At 45.1% G+C, this 19,942-nt stretch overlaps 1 protein-coding gene across 9 annotated transcripts in view; it reads right to left on the bottom strand.

Moving 5' to 3' along the window:
• The window catches only part of LOC106612653 (rap1 GTPase-activating protein 2), a 95,210-nt gene that overhangs the window by 10,858 nt on the left and 64,410 nt on the right, over positions 1-19,942 (bottom strand). For 3 of the 9 annotated variants that reach the window (XM_014214031.2, XM_014214029.2, XM_014214027.2), the window contains 12 exons: positions 14,321-14,356; positions 12,323-12,367; positions 10,640-10,672; positions 10,141-10,359; positions 9,568-9,671; positions 7,318-7,396; positions 6,804-6,857; positions 3,557-3,640; positions 3,301-3,401; positions 2,294-2,423; positions 1,934-2,089; positions 1,496-1,567 (listed from right to left, as the gene is read on the bottom strand). In XM_014214031.2, coding sequence (XP_014069506.1) covers positions 1,496-1,567; positions 1,934-2,089; positions 2,294-2,423; positions 3,301-3,401; positions 3,557-3,640; positions 6,804-6,857; positions 7,318-7,396; positions 9,568-9,671; positions 10,141-10,359; positions 10,640-10,672; positions 12,323-12,367; positions 14,321-14,356 — 1,113 coding nt within the window. Of the gene's footprint in view, positions 1-1,495; positions 1,568-1,933; positions 2,090-2,293; positions 2,424-3,300; positions 3,402-3,556; positions 3,641-6,803; positions 6,858-7,317; positions 7,397-9,567; positions 9,672-10,140; positions 10,360-10,639; positions 10,673-12,322; positions 12,368-14,320; positions 14,357-17,139; positions 17,650-18,341; positions 18,790-19,942 lie in introns of those variants that run through there. The other 6 variants (XM_045724417.1, XM_014214028.2, XM_014214034.2 and 3 more) reach the window with 5 other exon arrangements.

Below are 19,942 nucleotides of genomic sequence, written 5' to 3'. Positions count from 1 at the left end.
CCTTCTGTCACGACTTCCGCCGAAGTCGGTTCCTCTCCTTGTTCGGGCGGCGCTCGCCATCGCCGGTCTTCTAGCCATCATCGATCCACTTTTCATTTTCCATTTGTTTTGTCTTGTCTTCTCACACACCTGGTCTCAAGTTCCCTCATTACATGTTGTGTATTTAACCCTCTGTTCCCCCCCATGTCTTTGTGCGGAATTGTTTATTGTAAGTGCATGTGCACGTTTTCTCTGGTGCGCGACGGGTTTTGTACCCATTTGTTTGTGGTTCTGGTTACCGGTGGTTTTATGAATTAAACTGCTCCTTTGATTACCAAGTTTTGCTCTCCTGCGCCTGACTTCCCTGCCGCCAGTTATGCACTCCCTTACACCTTCCCAACTCATTTGCCAGAGAGGATGAAAACCTCTCAAGGATTTCACCATGAGGCCAATGGTGACTAAAACAGTTACAGAGTTTAATGGCAGTAACAGGAGAAAATTGAGGATGGATCAACAACATTGTAGTTACTCTACAATACTAACCTAAATGAAAGAGTGAAAAGAAGGAAGCCTGTACAGAATAAAAATATTCCAAAACATGCATCCTGTTTGCAACAAGGCAATAAAGTAATACTGCAACAAATGTGGCAAAGCAATTCACTTCTTGTCCTGAATACAAAATGTCATGTTTGGAGCAAATCCAACACAACACATCACCGAGTACTACTCTTCATATTTTCAAGCATGGTGGTGGCTGCATCATGTTATGGGTATGATTGTCATCGGCAAGGACTAGGGAGGATAAAATAATAATACATTGGAATAGTGCGAAGCACAGGCAAAATCATAAAGGAAAACCTGGTTCAGTCTGCTTTCCAACCGACACTGGGAAACAAATTCTCCTTTTAGCAGGACACTGACCTAAAACACAAGGCAAAATATACACTGGAGGTGCTTACCAAGACGACATTGAATGTTCCTGAGTGGCCTAGTTACAGTTTTGACTTAAATCGGCGTGAAAATCTATGGCATGACTTGAAAATGGCAAATATGCAAATATTGTACAACCCAGGTGTGCAAAGCCCTTAGAGACTTGTCCAGAAAGACTCAGCTGTAATTGCTGCCAAAGGTGATTCTAACATGTCTTCACTCAGGGGTGTGAATACTTATGTAAATTAGATATTTCTGTATTTCATTTTCAATACATTTGGCAAAACTTTTTAAACATGTTTTCACTTTGTCATGGGGTATTGTGTGTAGATAGATGGGTGTGAAAAAACATAATTGTATCCATTTCTAATTCAGGCTGTAACACAGCATGTGGCGTAAAGCAAGCATTATGAATACTTTATGAATACATTGTATAACGGCAAGTTTATCATCAAACTCTCACTGTAAATAACAGCGGGAAACTTGAACTCTCCCTCCATCTCTCGCTCTCCCTGTGTATTTTATCCCTCTCCTTCCATCTCTTTCTTTCTGTATCTTTTTCTGTAATTCTCTCTCTCTTACTTACCTTCTTGAAGACCGCTGGATTGGGGAGAGGTGGGCCAAACGGAGGTACATCCTCCCTCGCTGTAACAGACACCTGCCAACAGAAAGCAATTGATGTCACCCATTTACTGTGTGGATAGTCTGGCTTATGTAATTCTAACAGTATTGCTTCTGTTCCTCTGCACACATTGACAACAGTCACCCTCGAAGCATCGTTCCCTTTCGCACCACCAAAGCCGCGGTCCTTGCAGAGCAAGGCAAGCAACTACTTCAAGGTCTCTGAGTGAGTGACGTCACCGATTGAAACGCTACTAGCGCGCACCGCTAACTAGCTAGCCATTTCACACCGGTTACATAATATCCATGCCTTAAAGACCCACTCCGTAATAAAAAATGAAAAACGGCTTTGCAAATATCACATAGTGAGCCTGTTAGGTTCGTAGTAGGCTGTAGCACAGACCTTGTATGTAGTGTGTTCAGTACCAGGATTCTCCACCTGCACCAGCACATACGCATGGAGGAAGTTGGAGGCGATCATGTCAGGCACAAAGGGTGTGGCATCTTCCTGGAAGACCGCCGCCACGATGTCATTTCCTATGTGCCTCTTCCTCTGGAGCTGAGGGAATAAGAGGATAGCGTTTTGTAAACACCTTGTTCTACAGTATTATTAGTCACAATTATTAGAGGCAAAATGTACAGGAATGGTGTGAGGGATGAGGAAACAGAGGGTGTTTATGAGTGACATACACACGTACACACTCACAAAACACCTACTGTGACCACTATTACTATGCTGTATGTTGTGTAGCGTGTTCAGGACCTGTTGTATGTCTCCCTCAGTGAAGGGTAGTTTAGTGGAGACGTGGAACATCATCTCTCTCTGTCTGAAGACGGTGTAGACAGACTCAGAGCCTGTCTGACCGTGAGATACGTCCAGACCCCCACGGAACCTAGGAGCACAGTGACAACACAATATGATTAGCATTACCATTACATTCAATTATTGGGTAGGGCAAGGAGCATTTCCTGATCACGTGACAGGGAAACTCCTGGCCCTACTCATGATGAATGGTAGCAGAGTAGCAGTATATATAGTCAAAGTCCTGCATTTCTCTCTTTCACTCCCTCTATCCCCCCCTCTCTACCTCTCTCTCTCTCTCAGTATCAGAGCAGTAGTAGAGTTGTCTCTGTCTCTCTCGCTTTCGCTCTCCCCATCTCTCTCTCAATTCAATTTCGATTCAATTTAAGGGCTTTATTGGCATGGGGAACATTTGTTAATATTGCCAAAGCAAGTGAAGTAGATAATAAACAAAAGTGAAATAAACAATAAGAATTAACAGTAAACATTACACTCACAAAAGTTCAAAAAGAATAAAGACATTTCAAATGTCATATTATGTATATATACAGTGTGTTAACGATATGCAAATAGTTAAAGTACAAAAGGGAAAATCATTTCACATAAATATGGGTAGTATTTACAATGGTCTTTGTTCTTCGCTAGTTGCCCTTTTCTTGTGGCAACAGGTCACACATCCTGTTGCTGTGATGGCACACTGTGGTATTTCACCCAGAAGATATGGGAATTTATCAAAATTGGGTTTGTTTAAGAATTCTTTGTGGATCTGTGTAATCTGAGGAAAATATGTGTCTCTAAAATGGTCATACATTTGGCAGAAGGTTAGGAAGTGCAGCTCAGTTCCACTTCATTTTGTGGGCAGTGTGCACATAGCCTGTCTCTCCCTCCCTCGCAGTAGTAGAGTTGTCTCTGTCTCTCCCTCCCTCTCTCTCTCTCTCTCGTAGTAAAGTTGTATCAGTGTCTCTCACCCCTTAAAGTCGTTCAGCTCTATGTTGTCTCCCAGAACACTGAGGAACTCCCGGAAGGCTGGCGTCTCCTCGTTGTTCCCAAACAACTCCTCCTCTGACGTCTGGGATGGAGCGATGAGAGGAGAGAGGGATGAAGGGAGAAGATTAAAAGGGAGAGATGTTAATGCAGGTTACAGGGCAAAAATAAATAGCATGGGATTGATAAGGAAAAAACTGAAACCCCATTTGGCAATAGAAACCTGCATATCACACTCACCTGACCAAACTTCTGGTAGATGACACCAAACTTAAAGGTGTTGTTCACTTCATGTTCGTCATAACCTACTATCAATTGAGAGCCCTGAAACCAAAACAACAACATTATAAGGATGTGTATATACATACAGTTGAAGTCGGAAGTTTACATACACTTAGGTTGGAGTCATTAAAACTCGTTTTTCAACCACTCCACAAATTTCTTGTTAACAAACTTAGTTTTGGTAAGTCGGTTGGGACAATCTACTTTGTGCATGACACATGTCATTTTTACAACAATTGTTTAGAGACAGATTATTTCACTTATAATTCACTGTATCACAATTCCAGTGGGTCAGAAGTTTACATACACTAAGTTGACTGTGCCTTGAAACAGCTTGGAAAATTCCAGAAAATGATGTCATGGCTTTAGAAGCTTCTGATAGGCTAATTGACATCATTTGAATCAATTGGAGGTGTACCTGTGGATGTATTTCAAGGCCTACCTTCAAACTCAGTGCCTCTTTGTTTGACATCATGGGAAAATCAAAAGAAATCAGCCAAGACCTCAGAAAAAAAATTGTAGACCTCCACAAGTCTGGCTCATCCTTGGGAGCAATTTCCAAACGCCTGAAGGTACCACGTTCATCTGTACAAACAATAGTACGCAAGTATAAACACCATGGGACCATGCAGCCGTCATACCGCTCAGGAAGGAGACGTGTTCTGTCTCGTAGCGATGAACGTACTTTGGTGTGAAAAGTGCAAATCAATCCCAGAACAACAGCAAAGGACCTTGTGAAGATGCTGGAGGAAACACGTACAAAAGTATTTATATCCACAGTAAAACGAGTCCTATATCGACATAACGTGAAATGCCGCTCAGCAAGGAAGAAGCCACTGCTCCAAAACCGCCATAAAAAAAGCCAGACTATGGTTTGCAACTGCACATGGGGACAAAGATTGTACTTTTTGGAGAAATGTCCTCTGTTTGGAGGAAAATGGGGAGGCTTGCAAGCCGAAGAACACCATCCCAACCGTGAAGCACGGGGGTGGCAGCATCATGTTGTGGGGGTGCTTTTCTGCAGAACGGACTGGTGCACTTCACAAAATAAATGGCATCATGAGGAAGAAAAATTATGTGGATATACTGAAGCAACATCTCAAGACATCAATCAGGAAGTTAAAGCTTGGTCGCAAATGGGTCTTCCAAATGGACAACGACCCCAAGCATACTTCCAAAGTTGTGGCAAAATGGGTTAAGGACAACAAAGTCAAGGTATTGGAGTGGCCATCACAAAGCCCTGACCTCAATCCTATAGAAAATGTGTTGGCAGAACTGAAAAAGTGTGTGCGAGCAAGGAGGCCTTCAAACCTGACTCAGTTACACCAGCTCTGTCAGGAGGAATGGGCCAAAATTCACTCAACTTATTGTGGGAAACTTGTGGAATGCTACCCAAAACGTTTGACCCAAGTTGAACAATTTAAAGGCAATGCTGCCAAATACTAATTGAGTGTATGTAAACTTCTGACCCACTGGGAATGTGATGAATAAATAAAAGCTGAAATTATCATTATCTCTACTATTATTCTGACATCTCACATTCTTAAAATAAATTGGTGATCTTAACTGCCCTAAGACAGGGTATTGTGAAAAATGTAGTTTAAATGTATTTGGCTAAGGTGTCCGACTTCAACTGTATAATATCCAGTTATGTGATAAAGTCCCTCCATAACTCGGGCAGACATTTATACTATATATACAAAAGTATGTGGACACCCATTCAAATGAGTGGATTTGGCTATTTTAGCCACACCCATTGCTGACAGGGCTATAAAATCGAGCACACAGCCATGCAATCTCCATAGACAAACATTGGCAATAGAATGGCCTTACTGGAGAGCTCAGTGACTTTCAAAATGGCACCGTCTTAAGATGCCCCCTTTTCAACAAGTCATTTTGTCAGATTTCTTCCCTGCTAGAGCTGCCCCGGTCAACTGTAAATGCTGTTATTGTGAAGTAGAAACGTCTAGGAGCAATAACGGCTCAGCCGCGAAGTGGTAGGCCACACAAGCTCACAGAACGGGATCGCCGAGTGCTGAAGCACGTAGGACATAAAATGTTTTTCTTGGTTCGGGCAAGGCCCCTTAGTTCGAGTGAAGGGAAATATTAACGCTACAGCGTACAATGACATTCTAGACGATTCTGTGCTTCCAACTTTGTGGCAACAGTTTGGGGAAGGCCCTTTCCTGTTTCAGCATGACAATTCCCCTGTGAACAAAGCGAGGTCCAATGGTTTGTCAAGATCAGTGTGGAAGAACTTGACTGGCCTGCACAGAGCTCTGATCTCAACCTAATCGAACGCCTTTGGGATGAATTGGAACGCTGACTGCGAGCCAGGCCTAATCGTACAACATCATTGCCCGACCTGATTAATGCTCTTGTGGCTGAATGGAAGCAAGTCCCTGCAGCAATGTTCCAACATCTAGGGGAAAGCCTTCCCGGAAGAGAGGACATTGTGAAAGCAGCAAAGGGGGGAAACAACTCCATATTAATGCCCATGATTTTGGAATGAGATGTTCGACAAGCAGATGTCCACATACTTTTGGTCAGGTAGTATATGTCTATCACGTCTGGGGAGGTCAGGGTTGGCACCAAACGGAAAGAAACTGACTAAAACAGCAAGGGACGACTTGGACTTGTCTAATAAGTCTGCAAAATGTTTTCCATTGCATGCCCTAATGAATATGACCCAGGACCACAGTGGGTTGATTGTGGCCCTTTTGAAAGGCAGTCAGCTGCGACCAGTGTGGAATGGGCAGTCTGAGCAGACTGTCATAATAACAGATGAGTTCTACAGGACCCGGAGCAGAGGCACAACAAGCAGCTCCATCATCCAAAGGACCTCTGATGTGATGAACAGGTCCTGGATCAGATCTGTCTTTAGCACTGCCTTCACCACATCAGTTAGAGAGAACAGGTTGGTCAGGCTGTATAGTGGACCAGGTGGAAGTTGGATCATGTTCATTAGGCAGCAAACGGAAGAAAAGGGACTTAAAAAGGGAGAGACTACCTGGGCTTGTCCAATAAGATACACTTGGGTTCCATTGCAAAACGTTTTGAAAATGCTGCATGCCCCCATAGAAATAAAATGGCTAGAAAATGATGTATACTTCTAGAGCATGACCTCATGAATGTCCCTGGTTCTATGGCTACTGTGGTAGAGGTGGAAGCGCCTGGCTGAAAGGAAACTGTGGAGCAGACTCACTCTGGGGTACAGGACCGGGTTGAACTTCAGGCCAGTCACGTCGTCACAGAGGAGCTGAAACACAGGCAGACAGACAGATACGGCTCCATTTGAAACCACAGTGCAGAAAGAAATCCATTTAAGGTTAAAGGGGCAATCTGTTATTGGAACATCCCTTATTGGACTGTTAAATTAATTACAATATATGTATAAATGAATCATGAGCTTATTTCAACTGTCTTACCGCATCAGAAGCCAAAAGCTTGTTTTACTTCATTGTTTGTAAACAATGTAATTGTTAACAAACACTGTATAGTTTCAACACATGTTTAAAACGATCATTTTCATCTCATGGTCAGTCTATGTATTTGAAAGTGGTTACATTTCTTCAGCCCCAGCCTCAGCTGTTTACCAAAACAGTGGCGGGCTGTCAGCATTGTTGATATTTGAAATCCAGATCGCCACTTTACATGGAGCACATGTTGCATTGAGGGAACATGTGGTACTTGCTGGTGCTTAGGTCAGTCCTCCTTACCTTGGCTATCTGGGGCACGCTGGGAAGCTGGTTGAGGCCTGCCAGAGAGATCCTGTCATGATGTGTCTTTGTCCTCGACCTGGGTGATGATTGTGGAAAAACAGTATCAATAACCACATCTTAAAACAGGTAGGCTGTGTGCACATTGCACATACATACTTCCTATATCTACAGTGAAAGTTCTGGCTACCGGTTACATGATAAGTGTGTAAAGGGTGTAAATCCACATTCATAAGGTAGGAGTAGTGTGACTAGAACATGGCTTCAGACCCAACATAGGCCCACTGGACACAGTCTGCTGTGGCTGTATTTATGGGTCCAGGCCAGGGCAGATTCTGCATCCCTACTGGAACTCCTGGCCCTACTGTATGTTATTATATGACTGTAGTTACCTGAGCATGAAGGAGGAACTCCTGGCCCTACTGTATGTTATTATATGACTGTAGTTACCTGAGCATGAAGGAGGAGCTCCTGGCCCTACTGTATGTTATTATATGACTGTAGTTACCTGAGCATGAAGGAGGAACTCCTGGCCCTACTGTATGTTATTATATGACTGTAGTTACCTGAGCATGATGGAGGAACTCCTGGCCCTACTGTATGTTATTATATGACTGTAGTTACCTGAGCATGAAGGAGGAACTCCTGGCCCTACTGTATGTTATTATATGACTGTAGTTACCTGAGCATGAAGGAGGAACTCCTGGCCCTACTGTATGTTATTATATGACTGTAGTTACCTGAGCATGATGGAGGAACTCCTGGCCCTACTGTATGTTATTATATGACTGTAGCTACCTGAGAATGATGGAGGAACTCCTGGCCTTAGTGTAGTTACCTGGGAATGATGGAGGAACACCTGGCCCTAGTGTAGTTACCTGGGAATGATGGAGGAACTCCTGGCCCTAGTGTAGTTACCTGGGAATGATGGAGGAACTCCTGGCCCTAGTGTAGTTACCTGAGAATGATGGAGTAACTCCTGGCCCTAGTGTAGTTACCTGGGAATGATGGAGGAACTCCTGGCCCTAGTGTAGTTACCTGAGAATGATGGAGGAACTCCTGGCCTTAGTGTAGTTACCTGAGAATGATGGAGGAACTCATGGCCCTAGTGTAGTTACCTGAGAATGATGGAGGAAGTCCTGGCCCTAGTGTAGTTACCTGAGAATGATGGAGGAACTCCTGGCCCTAGTGTAGTTACCTGAGAATGATGGAGGAAGTCCTGGCCCTAGTGTAGTTACCTGAGAATGATGGAGGAACTCCTGGCCCTAGTGTAGTTACCTGAGAATGATGGAGGAACTCCTGGCCTTAGTGTAGTTGCTCGGCCTCCGACCGCAAGGCACTACGGAGGGTAGTGCGTACGGCCCAGTACATCACTGGGACTAAGCTGCCTGCCATCCAGGACCTGTACTCCAGGCGGTGTCAGAGGAAGGCCCGAAAAATTGTCGAAGACCCCAGCCACCCCAGTCATAGAATGTTCTCTCTACTACCGCATGGCAAGCGGTACCGGAGTGAAGGTCTAGGACAAAAAGGCTCCTCAACAGTTTTTACCCCCAAGCCATAAGACTCCTGAACAGGTAATCAAATGGCTACCCGGACTATTTGCATTGCGTGCCCCTCCCACCCCAGCCCCTCTTTTACGCTGTTGCTACTCTCTGTTTATCATAGTCACTTTAACTATACATTCATGTACATATGTACATACTACCTCAATTGGGCCGACCAGCCAGTGCTCCCGCACATTGGCTAACCGGGCTATCTGCATTGTGTCCCACCACCCGCCAACCCCTCTTTTATGCTACTGCTACTCTCTGTTCGTCATATATGCATAGTCACTTTAACCATACCTACATGTACATACTACCTCAATCAGCCTGACTAACCGGTGTCTGTATGTAGCCTCGATACTTTCATAGCCTCGCTACTGTATATAACCACACTACTGTTTTTCACTGTCTTTTTACTGTTGTTTTTATTTCTTTACCTTTTTTGCACTATTGGTTAGAGCCTGTAAGTAAGCATTTCACTGTAGGGTCTACACCTGTTGTATTCGGGCACACGTGACAAATAAACTTTGATTTGATTAGTTACCTGAGAATTATGGAGGAACTCCTGGCCTTAGTGTAGTTACCTGGGAATGAAGGAGGAACTCCTGGCCCTAGTGTAGTTACCTGAGCAAGATGCGGAGGAACTCCTGGCCCTAGTGTAGTTACCTGAGCATGAAGGAGGAACTCCTGGCCCTAGTGTAGTTACCTGAGCAAGATGCGGAGGAACTCCTGGCCCTCTGCCTCCTCGTGCTTCAGTGACATAATGAGGTTCCCCAGACTGCTGCCTGTGCAGTAGTAGTTCATATGCTCCTGAAGAAGAGAGAGAGAAAGAGAGAGAGAGCGAGGGAGAGAGAGAGAGGCAGAGAGATAGAAAGAGGGGGAGAAAGGGATGGAGGAAGGAAGGGAGGGAGGGTCAGACAGACAGTGAATCATTACATAGTATGATGAGACAGTTTAAAGAAGTTACACACCTTCTAATAAGGTTTTACCGTCAATATTTCACAAATCTCCGTATAATTGGAGTCAATTATACGTTCATTTTCCAAATGACTGATTCCTAACTCTTAGTCATAACCCCAGAGCAGAATTAAGTCTGAAATAGGAAAAATCACTGGATGGAGAAGGACTAAAAGAGGGAAACACCCTTACAGAGAACACACACACACACGCACGTACACACATAAACACACACAGAACACACACATGCAGGCGCTTCCCCCCCTTCCCCCCTACTCACACACCCACATTACTACTACTAGCCAAATAGGCCTTGACTCACCCTGCCCAGGAAGTGTTTGCGGTAGGCCCTGGCCGAGCTGTTACACTCCAGCCTGAAGCCAAACCCTCCCCCAGGGCTCATGCCCCCTCCGTCATCCTCCTCACAGAAGCTGCTCTCCGAGGAGGTGGGGGTGCCCGCAGGCGCCTCGGCATCCTCAATCCAGTAACCCCCAAACTGGGGCAGGATCACCTGCGGGTATGGGCTACCCTTCTCCAGAATCTGAGCCACAGAAACAAGGGACAATGGGTTTATGTACCAAAACACCATGCACAAGAATAGGGCCATAGAAATAAATAAGAGCTTGGGATTTTGATCATAAATGTGTCTATAAATGTCCTTTGAGCCTTGTTTTACACTGACCACCAGTATTTGCATTACTACACGTGTGTGGGTGTGTGTGTGTGTATATGTATGCATACGTGGGTTTTGTGGTATTCATGCTTGTGTGTGCATAGTGTTTTGATCCAGCTGATATGATGGTATCAGAGCGCTGACTCACGTCCTCTATCCGCGGGTATGGGATGTAGTCATCCTGTCAGACAGAGAGAGGAGAGACACACAGATCATTAACCTTACAGGATGGTATAACTACAGCCCTGTTGAAATACTTTAGAGAAGGCCTTTTTTCTTCCTCCCTTCCTGAAAGAAATCCCCGATCTGAAAAGTCTGGGTAGGTGAAAGCTATGTGGCATAGAACCATAGCTTACACCTATCAATTTGTGTAAGATCAGTGATTGCTTCAAGAAAGGGAGGAAGGCAGGTGGTGTTTACCAGATATTCAAACAGAGCCTTGAACTACGTTACAACTGGGGCAGTCAGTCACCATAGAAAGCTTGAACACAGAAACACAGGGTGAACATGTATACGGTGACTTATTCTACAGAAGCAACTGATGGTCCAGTGAGTGACGCAACACAATGAAACAGCACAGATATCAAACAGGCAAACATTGATGGAGGAGTCTCCACCTTCTGACAGTCTCAGGGATACGGGATAGTCTCAGGATTGACTCTGTGAGCCCCTGGGTTCATCATTACGTCACTGTGGCTGGTGTATGACATCTAAACATGCTGTGATGTGATGTTCACAGGGACGGACTGGGACCATTTCTAACACAGCGGACCTTTTGTTTCTCTCGAGGCCCCCCACACCAGACCATTTTTTAAGAAACCTATTATTAGTATTATAATTGTGCACAACAACAACAACAAAAAATGTAGTCAGATGGACTAAAGATGGACCAGCCCATCTGGTACTTGCCAGAATTGCACTATTGCCAGTCCATCCTTGGATGTTTCCAATCAATCTCCATGCCTTTGCTTTACACTGTATATAGTCCCAGGAGATTGAGGGGAATAGCATTCATTACGAACAGCTGTTTGTTATTTTAAGTTAGCCTGGTTGAGGGGACCTAGTTAGGGGACCTGGTTAGGGGACCTGGTTGAGGGGACCTAGTTAAGGGGACCTGGTTGAGGGGACCTGGTTGAGGGGACCTGGTTAGGGGACCTGGTTGAGGGGACCTAGTTTAGGGGACCTGGTTTAGGGGACCTGGTTTAGGGGGACCTGGTTAAGGGGACCTGGTTAAGGGGACCTGGTTGAGGGGACCTGGTTTAGGGGACCTGGTTTAGGGGGACCTGGTTTAGGGGACCTGGTTGAGGGGACCTGGTTGAGGGGACCTGGTTAAGGGGACCTGGTTTAGGGGGACCTGGTTGAGGGGACCTGGTTGAGGGGACCTGGTTTAGGGGACCTGATTGAGGGGACCTGGTTGAGGGGGACCTGGTTGAGGGGACCTGGTTGAGGGGACCTGGTTGAGGGGGACCTGGTTGAGGGGACCTGGTTGAGGGGACCTGGTTGAGGGGGACCTGGTTGAGGGGACCTGGTTGAGGGGGACCTGGTTGAGGGGACCTGGTTGAGGGGGACCTGGTTGAGGGGACCTGGTTTAGGGGGACCTGGTTGAGGGGACCTGGTTTAGGGGGACCTTAAGAGAGTGTTACAAGAGCGTGGTAGAGAGTGGTGAAACTACTCTAGGGGCTGACAGGGTTAACCTGGAGGATGACCACCACCACAATCAAACAAAGAAGGGATGGAAAATACTAATAAAGGAATACATTAATAAATAAATGAAGGAATGGACACAGAGGCAAGACACTGACGTGAGTGTGTGTGTGTGTGTTTCTCAGACCTTGCTTCTCTGCGAGTGGGGCTTCGTCTCCTCAGATTTAGGGACCTGGTTAGGGTCACGCATGTGGACGGAGGGTCACAAGGGTACAAAAACGATCATTCCTGACTTCGCAACACCCAAATCACTGTTAGAAAAAAGGGTTCCAAAAGGGTTCTTCGGCCGTCCCCATAGGAGAACCTTTTTGGTTCCTGGTATAACCCTTTTAGGGTTCCATGTAGAACCTTCTGTGGAAAGGATTCTTCATGGAACCCAAAAGGGTTATACCTGGAACCAAAAGGATTTTACCTGGAACCAAAAAGGGTTACTCAAAGGGTTCTCCTAAGGGGTGGGAACCATTCTAGGTTTTTTCCAAGAGTGTATTGTACATTCTTTGGGTAAACATCTGATAGGTGGAACCCAGGTCAAATATCTGCTTGGGTATGAGAAGTGTTTGCAAATATGCAGAGCATACATGACTGAAGTTGACACATCCTGAATTACACAATTACCAATCTACTGGAAAGACCTGTGGAGAAAGACTTCTGTGCATGTGGGAAGGCTCTGAAGCCTGAATCCTTACCACACACACAGATTCTCTCAAGTCTTTTACCAGACTTAATCATATCTCAATCATCCTTATCCCAACGTGGGAAGTCATTCTCCAGACTTAAACCACATCCTTATCCCTACTTTCCATTATTGATTTCAGTGGTCAACACACAGACGGGTCTAGCTATCTATCTATGCACTCTCTGCATGCGTTTGAATGGTCCCCATCCTCCAGTGATGCTTGTCTCCGGTTCAACACAGTGGCTCTGACATAACCTGGTCCCAGATCTGTTTGTGCTGTATTGACAATGACCATAGGAGTTGGCAATACAGCAGCATCAGATCAGGGACCAGGGTAGCTCAGACATGACAGACAGTGGAGGGGATGGGGGAACAGCTGTAGCTCAGTGGGGGACTAATTGTCAACACCGCTGGGTTAGATCAAAGCTAGGGGTCAGTCTTAATGCATCCATCTTTGATCCCTCTGAGACGGGCTCTGTGATCAACCATTCCAGATAGAGGCTTTTCAACTGCTCCACCATCGATTTCTCTCGTCTAGTTAGTAGTGCGGGTCGATGTGGCGCTGTGCTCTGTAAGGGACTGTTGGGACAGAGAGGGGTCTGGTAAGGACCGGCTCAGAGGTGGCAGCAGGCCAGTGTGGCCTCTGTCCTCACTCCTCCTGGCGCACTTGTCATCAAGCGCTATCGATCTCCTGTCCTCCTTCGCTCACTCCCGCTCTTTCAAAAGCTCTCCCACTGTCCCCAAATGGGCATTGCAGAGCTGCCACCACCACCACCCTCTTCCTGCCCCCATCCTGCCTAAAACCCCATTCACACAGAAGATCCCAGAACCCCACAGGCACAGTGCAGCAGAACAGGACAGAGAAGTCAATGGGTTTTTAGAGGGAGCTCGTTAACTTGGTCCGGTTTCGCTCATTACTCAATCAGGACCAGAGATTGGACCCGGTCGTCCCGGCTCCTCAAAATAAGGGCGGGCCGCGCTTCCCCTCCTATCTTCCGTGGCTTAATAATTTAACTACATTTAATGCTAAATTGTAATTATTTCGCCTCCATGGCCAATTTATTGCCTTACCTCCCTACTCCCTACTCTTCTACATTTGCACACACTGTACATAGATTTTTCTATTGTGTTATTGACTGTACGTTTGTTTATGTGTAACTCTGTGTTGTTTTTGTCGCACTGCTTTGCCTTATCTTGACCAGGCCGCAGTTGGAAATGAGAACTTGTTCTCAACTGGCCTACCTGGTTAAATAAAGGTAAAATAAATCAATAAATAACGGGGCCCTTCTGCTCGTTGGAGAGGACCCTTGAATAAAATCTCAGGAAGTGATGAACGTGTCGCGCTTTCATCACCACGTCCATGCCAGCAGCAGTGGGAACTTAGAGAGAAGAGAAGGAAGGAGAGAAGGAAGAGAAAGAGGAAGGAGAGAGGAGAAGGAGGAGTCTCACCTGCATCCTTTCCAGCATGTCGAAGAACTCGGCAGACTGAAACATACAGACAAACAGAGGTGATTATTTTACTACACTGGCATACAATTATAGTGAATGCAGTGATAATGTATCAAATTGTCCTGGACCAATCTGATCGCTATAAGTAGAGTGAACTGTATTTCCTAAATAAGTACAAAATTAAATCATGGTGGATATTTTCACTTAGGGTTAAATTTGCTATAGGTTGAGGTGTGGCTTTGTGATGTCCACAGTGTGAGATGGTTTAGGTGTGACCAAGGGGTTTCTGGGTATTTTCTATGGAAATGGAGGGAGATCTGGTCACTGAGGCTGCGTTCCAGGCTGACTACATTGAGATGTACAGTACAAGAGCTAACCACATCATGTGATATAGCAATCTGATGCCTGACTGGGCAGACATTGCAGTGTTAACAGTAGCAGTGTAGGGCAGTATTCAGTCTGCAATGTAGCCTTGAACATGACCTGAAACCTCTCAAACCCAGTAGTAGCTACAATTGTCACACCATGATCATCTCCCAGCTAGCAGCATTTCCACACTGGTTCCCAATAAAAGCTCAATGAGCTGAGACAGAGCAAGGAAGGAGAGTCCTACACCCTCTCACACCCATATGTGCAGAATATTATCCAAACACAGATAACCAAGCCCACTCCACTTCCTCAAAACAGTCACTCCAGAAAAATGAATGGGCTGTTGTTGTGCTCCTATGAAACTATACTAAAGTCAAAATATTACTGACAGGATGATGGGAAAAGAAGTACAGACAACTAAATATTGGTAGTACATGTAGTGCATTGTCATTATTGTAATAATCATCAAACAATTCAAATAACTAATGTCAATACGGGAACCACTCTGAGCTGAATGAGAGTGGGGATCAGGAAGTAAGCTTGTCATTAACACATGATCCCATTATGAGTAGCTGTCCAAGATTTCGACAAAAATATGATGACCTACTATTAATTACAATATATTTCCTTTCAAACATTTTTTTAATTAGGCCCTATGTTAATAGAAGATTAACAGGGATTGCAGGGACTCCTGAGTGGCGCAGCAGCATAAGGCTCTGCATCTCAGTACAAGAGGCGTCACTACAGTCCCTGGTTCAAATCCAGGCTGTATCACATCCGGCCGTGATTGGGAGTCCCATAGGGACTTGCGTCGTCCGGGTTTGGCCGGGGTCGGCCGTCATTGTAAATAAGAATTTGTTCTTAACTGACTTGCCTAATTAAATAAAAAATAAGCAGCTTTTCTGTGTGATCCTGCTTTCCCTATTCACAAACAACACAAGGGTGTGGGAAAATACCAGTCATTATAAATATTATAAATAAGTAAAGGATGAGTCAACAACATTATTTGAATATGAGAGTACAGAATATGAGCTTTAAAAATGTCATTGATTTTCCACTTTAATAGGTGATGGACGAAAAACTCTACAAAGAAACAAGGCCTTGACAGTTTTTGACCTGATGAAGATCCATCTTGCATTAAAACGTTGTTTTATACAGTGTTGTCCTGGCCTTTTTTGTGTCTTTATAATGAATGCCAGTCAATCAACAAACACATAGTTCTCTATGTGACAGTCAAATGTCATACTCAGGAAATATGCTAAAGACACAAAGAATGAGGACTACAGACTACAGAAAAGGATGTGGACTACAGAAAAAGGAGGACCGAGCACGCCTCCATTCTCATTGACGGGGCTGTAGTGGAGCAAGTTGAGAGCTTCAAGTTCCTTGGTGTCCACATCACCAACAAACTATCATGGTTGAAACACACCAAGACAGTTGTGAAGAGGGCACGACAATGCCTGTTCCCCCTCGGGAGACTGAAAAGATTTGGCATGGGTTCTCAGATCCTCAAAAAGTTATACAGCTGCACCATCGAGAGCATCCTGACTGGTTGCATCACCGCCTGGTATGGCAACTGCTCGGCCTCTGACCGCAAGGCACTACAGAGGGTAGTGCGTACGGCCCAGTACATCACTGGGGCCTAGCTTCCTCCGGTACCGGAGCGCCAAGTCTAGGTCATAAAGGCTTCTTAACAGTTTCTACCCCCAAACCATAAGACTCCTGAACAGTTAATCAAATGGATACCCAGACGATTTGCATTGTCCCCACCCCACCTCCCATTTATACGCTACTGCTACTCTCTGTTTATTATCCATGCATAGTCACTTTAACTCTACCTACATGTACATATTACCTCAATTACCTTGACTATGTACCGGTACCGCCTGTATATTGCCTCGCTACTGTTATTTTATTGTTGCTCCTTAATTATTTGTTATAGTTCTTTCTTTTTTTTCTTTCTTAAAACTGCATTGTTGGTTAAGGGCTTGTAAGTAAGCATTTCACTGTTGTATTCGCCACATGTGACAAATACAATTTGATTTGATGAGGAACACAATCAACTACATTGTTTGAATCACAGGTTTCAGGTTTCAATGTTGGCAAATAGAGCACGCAGACTAAGGCAGCTAAAGCACAACCTAACCAGAAATACACGAGGCACCGGTAAAATGCATCTTTTCATACAGTGAGCCTAATGGCATTTAAATGTACTTTTTATGTCATATTCTATGCAGACACTAATGACAAAGCTAAACACAAATGCTTTGAAAAGTGTGAGCTTCAATGAGTCCCTCTGACATTAGTGCTGGCCTATCTACACAGGTACTGATAACCCCTTATCAACGCAGCCATTAAACCCACGGCATTACAGCGACCTGTTATATCATAGTCGAACACCACCAGCAATACCACTAAACACATCAAGACCTAGAAAACCCATGTCTTACCTTTAGATATACAACCTGGTACTCTGTAAACCAGGAAAAGGATCCATTTCAAAACATCTCGTTACTTTCCCGGGATATCCAATCCACCCCCGCTCAGGTGAACATGCTAATCCCACAGCTGTCAGTGCAGCGGGAGTTTTCGTTTAGTTATTCATTAACCTGCCACAGTGTCCCAAACCCACATAGCTAGTCCCACAGAGTCAACACAGAGAGGCAGGCTCACGTAGCCCTACAGATGGGCACTGTAACCTTGGTGATTCATCGTCGTCCCCCGTCTGAGGTGAGAGAACTGCTGAGGGCCACTGGGGGCTGTGGTGGGCCTCCTAGGGGCCAGACGGAGATCTATCAATCGGACGCCAATCAGAGAGGAACTGTGACGTGAGCGGAGCGTGGACAGGCTGAGAACCAAGGTGCAAAAGATCAGTCTGTTTGTCCTCCTCTGCCTCCAAGGCTGGCCCACTACAGAGTCTAGATGTAAAATACCAATCTATCGGTCTGTCTGTGCTGCTCGCTCTCTCTCTCTCTCTCTCTCTCTCTCTCTCTCTCTCTCTAATCTCCCGGGGAAACCTGCTGCACCCCCGCTGTCCACACCAAGATTAGAGGGAAGGACTGGCACTGGGAGGATTCAAACACCACGGTCTGCGGGCACACAGCCCGTAACCCATATTCACTCACAGCACTAGTGCTGCTTTTCGAGTGTAACACCAGCATTCCACTAGTGTGTAATACCCACCCTGATGTAATGCTAGGGAAATGATGTTTCCATAGCTAGGGCTGACAGTGAGGACTTGTGAAGAGCAGAATTAACAACCTCTGCATAATCAAAACATGTGCTTAATGAGAAGGTGTTAAAGTTCCCAAGTTAGCCTTTGTTATGTAAATGCAGCTGAAAGGTATCAGTGGCCTGGCTTTGGCCCCAAGTGAGAGCAGGTCCACAGGGGCCATGGCGCATTGCGACACGGAAACAGAAGATGGAAACAGAAAAGTCTGAGCCTTTTGGGTAAAACACTGCCGTAAATCCATTGATGTACAATTGAATACACTTAAATGTAAAACCTGTCAAACTAAGTCTTACTTTCTGCAGATGTTATCACAGGTGCAGCGAAATGTTTGTGTTTCTAGCTCCAACAGTGCAGTGTGTCCCTAGTCTCATACTGTCAACAGCATAGACAAATGCATAAACACTTTTTCTCATTACAAACCTTTCATTCACACTGTTTTTGCCTGTGCAGATGTTTCTCTCAAAGCAAATGTACCAGTTGTCAGGTATTTACAAATGAAGCAGTCACACGGTATTGGAATGCGCTGTCAGTCCTCCTGTAGCACAACACCGCAATACACATTCTGGCTCCTCAGTCGGACTAGAAAAAACGGCATAAACAGCATAAACTGTTTCCTCGCTCTCTCTTCCTCTTCTTTCATGACCTGGTCTTCACCTCCTTCATTTCCTTTATATCTGCCTTAAACAACCCTTTCTTCAACAACCAAAAAAACCTCCCTCGTCCTTCACTTTGTCCTTGGAGAATGGGAGAACTTAGTGCTCTCTGCTACGTTCAGCTTTCTCTTATTTCATTCAAAGCCCCAAACAGGAATGTCAAGTACTGCTGTTCACTGACTAAGTGGAACAGGTCCTGCCTGTGTGTCTGCCCACATTTACTTTCATCCTTATTCACTCTTCTAATTTGAACCTCTGCCTCTGGTTCAGGACAAGGAACTACGGAAAATTTTTTAATAAACTATTTACACACTTTAGTTTTGTCTTAGAATGAGTAAGGCTTGAGACTTGGGAGTGGTTCCTTATCAAAATGATTCATTATATAGCAACATGTGCACGCGAGCACACACACACACAAACACACACACACACACACACACACACACACACACACACACACACACACACACACACACACACACACACACACACACACACACACACACACACACACACACACACACACACACACACAAAGGGCTCTATCAGAGAGGTGTCAGCCTGGCAGGATTGTAGGTAGGTCTGGAACAACAGCAAACATGCTATGCCACACCAGCTACTACCAGTAGCACAACCCCAGCGGGCTGAATTGGGTGCAGATGATGTCATTACAACCAGATGAGGTCATTGAATCGGCAAGCATAGAAATGGAGCACATAGAACAGATCTACTGCTTATCAAATTGGCTTTCAATGAGAATGACAGATCTATAACTCACATTTGAATGTGAATTTGTCGGGTCGACCCACAGAAGCTACATGTACTGGACCTTTAAAGAGCGTCTGAATGCAGCGACGTGTTTCTCTGTTGCTCATTAAGAAAAACTAGACTTTAGTCTTGGGGGTGTGGTTCGATTTGGCAGTTACTGATGTTTGTCCCCCATGAGACATCATAGGAACAAAGACCATATTACTTCCTCAACATAGTCTGAAGGAATCTATGTAAGATTTAAAAATGTTGCACAAGGTGCTGTCTTGTGTGAACAAAGTCAGATCCGCTGCTCTGATGGGCAGGTCTGTCTCACATGTGTGTTCTGCGATGGGATTGAATAGAGCGCAATCACCTCAGATGTGTATCTCGTGTTAATGGTGTCATGACGTTGCCCTCTCTCTGGGAACAGGGACCACAGTTGACCCCCTCCCCCTTGCACCATCCCCCTACCTACCTCTCCCTACCCAGGCCCTGTGAAGGCAGTCGTAAAATTCTAAAGGAGAATGTCCTGCCGCATGGCCCAGTTGAGACAGAGAGGGGTTTCATAGAGAGACAAGGGAAATTCTTCCAACTCACAGAATTGGGGAACCGAACGAC

The sequence above is a fragment of the Salmo salar genome, chromosome ssa09, assembly GCF_905237065.1.
Source record: "Salmo salar chromosome ssa09, Ssal_v3.1, whole genome shotgun sequence".
Lineage (NCBI taxonomy): Eukaryota > Metazoa > Chordata > Actinopteri > Salmoniformes > Salmonidae > Salmo > Salmo salar.
The sequence above is the reverse complement of the archived record's forward strand: the minus strand, read 5'-3'. Positions and strand labels throughout refer to the sequence as shown.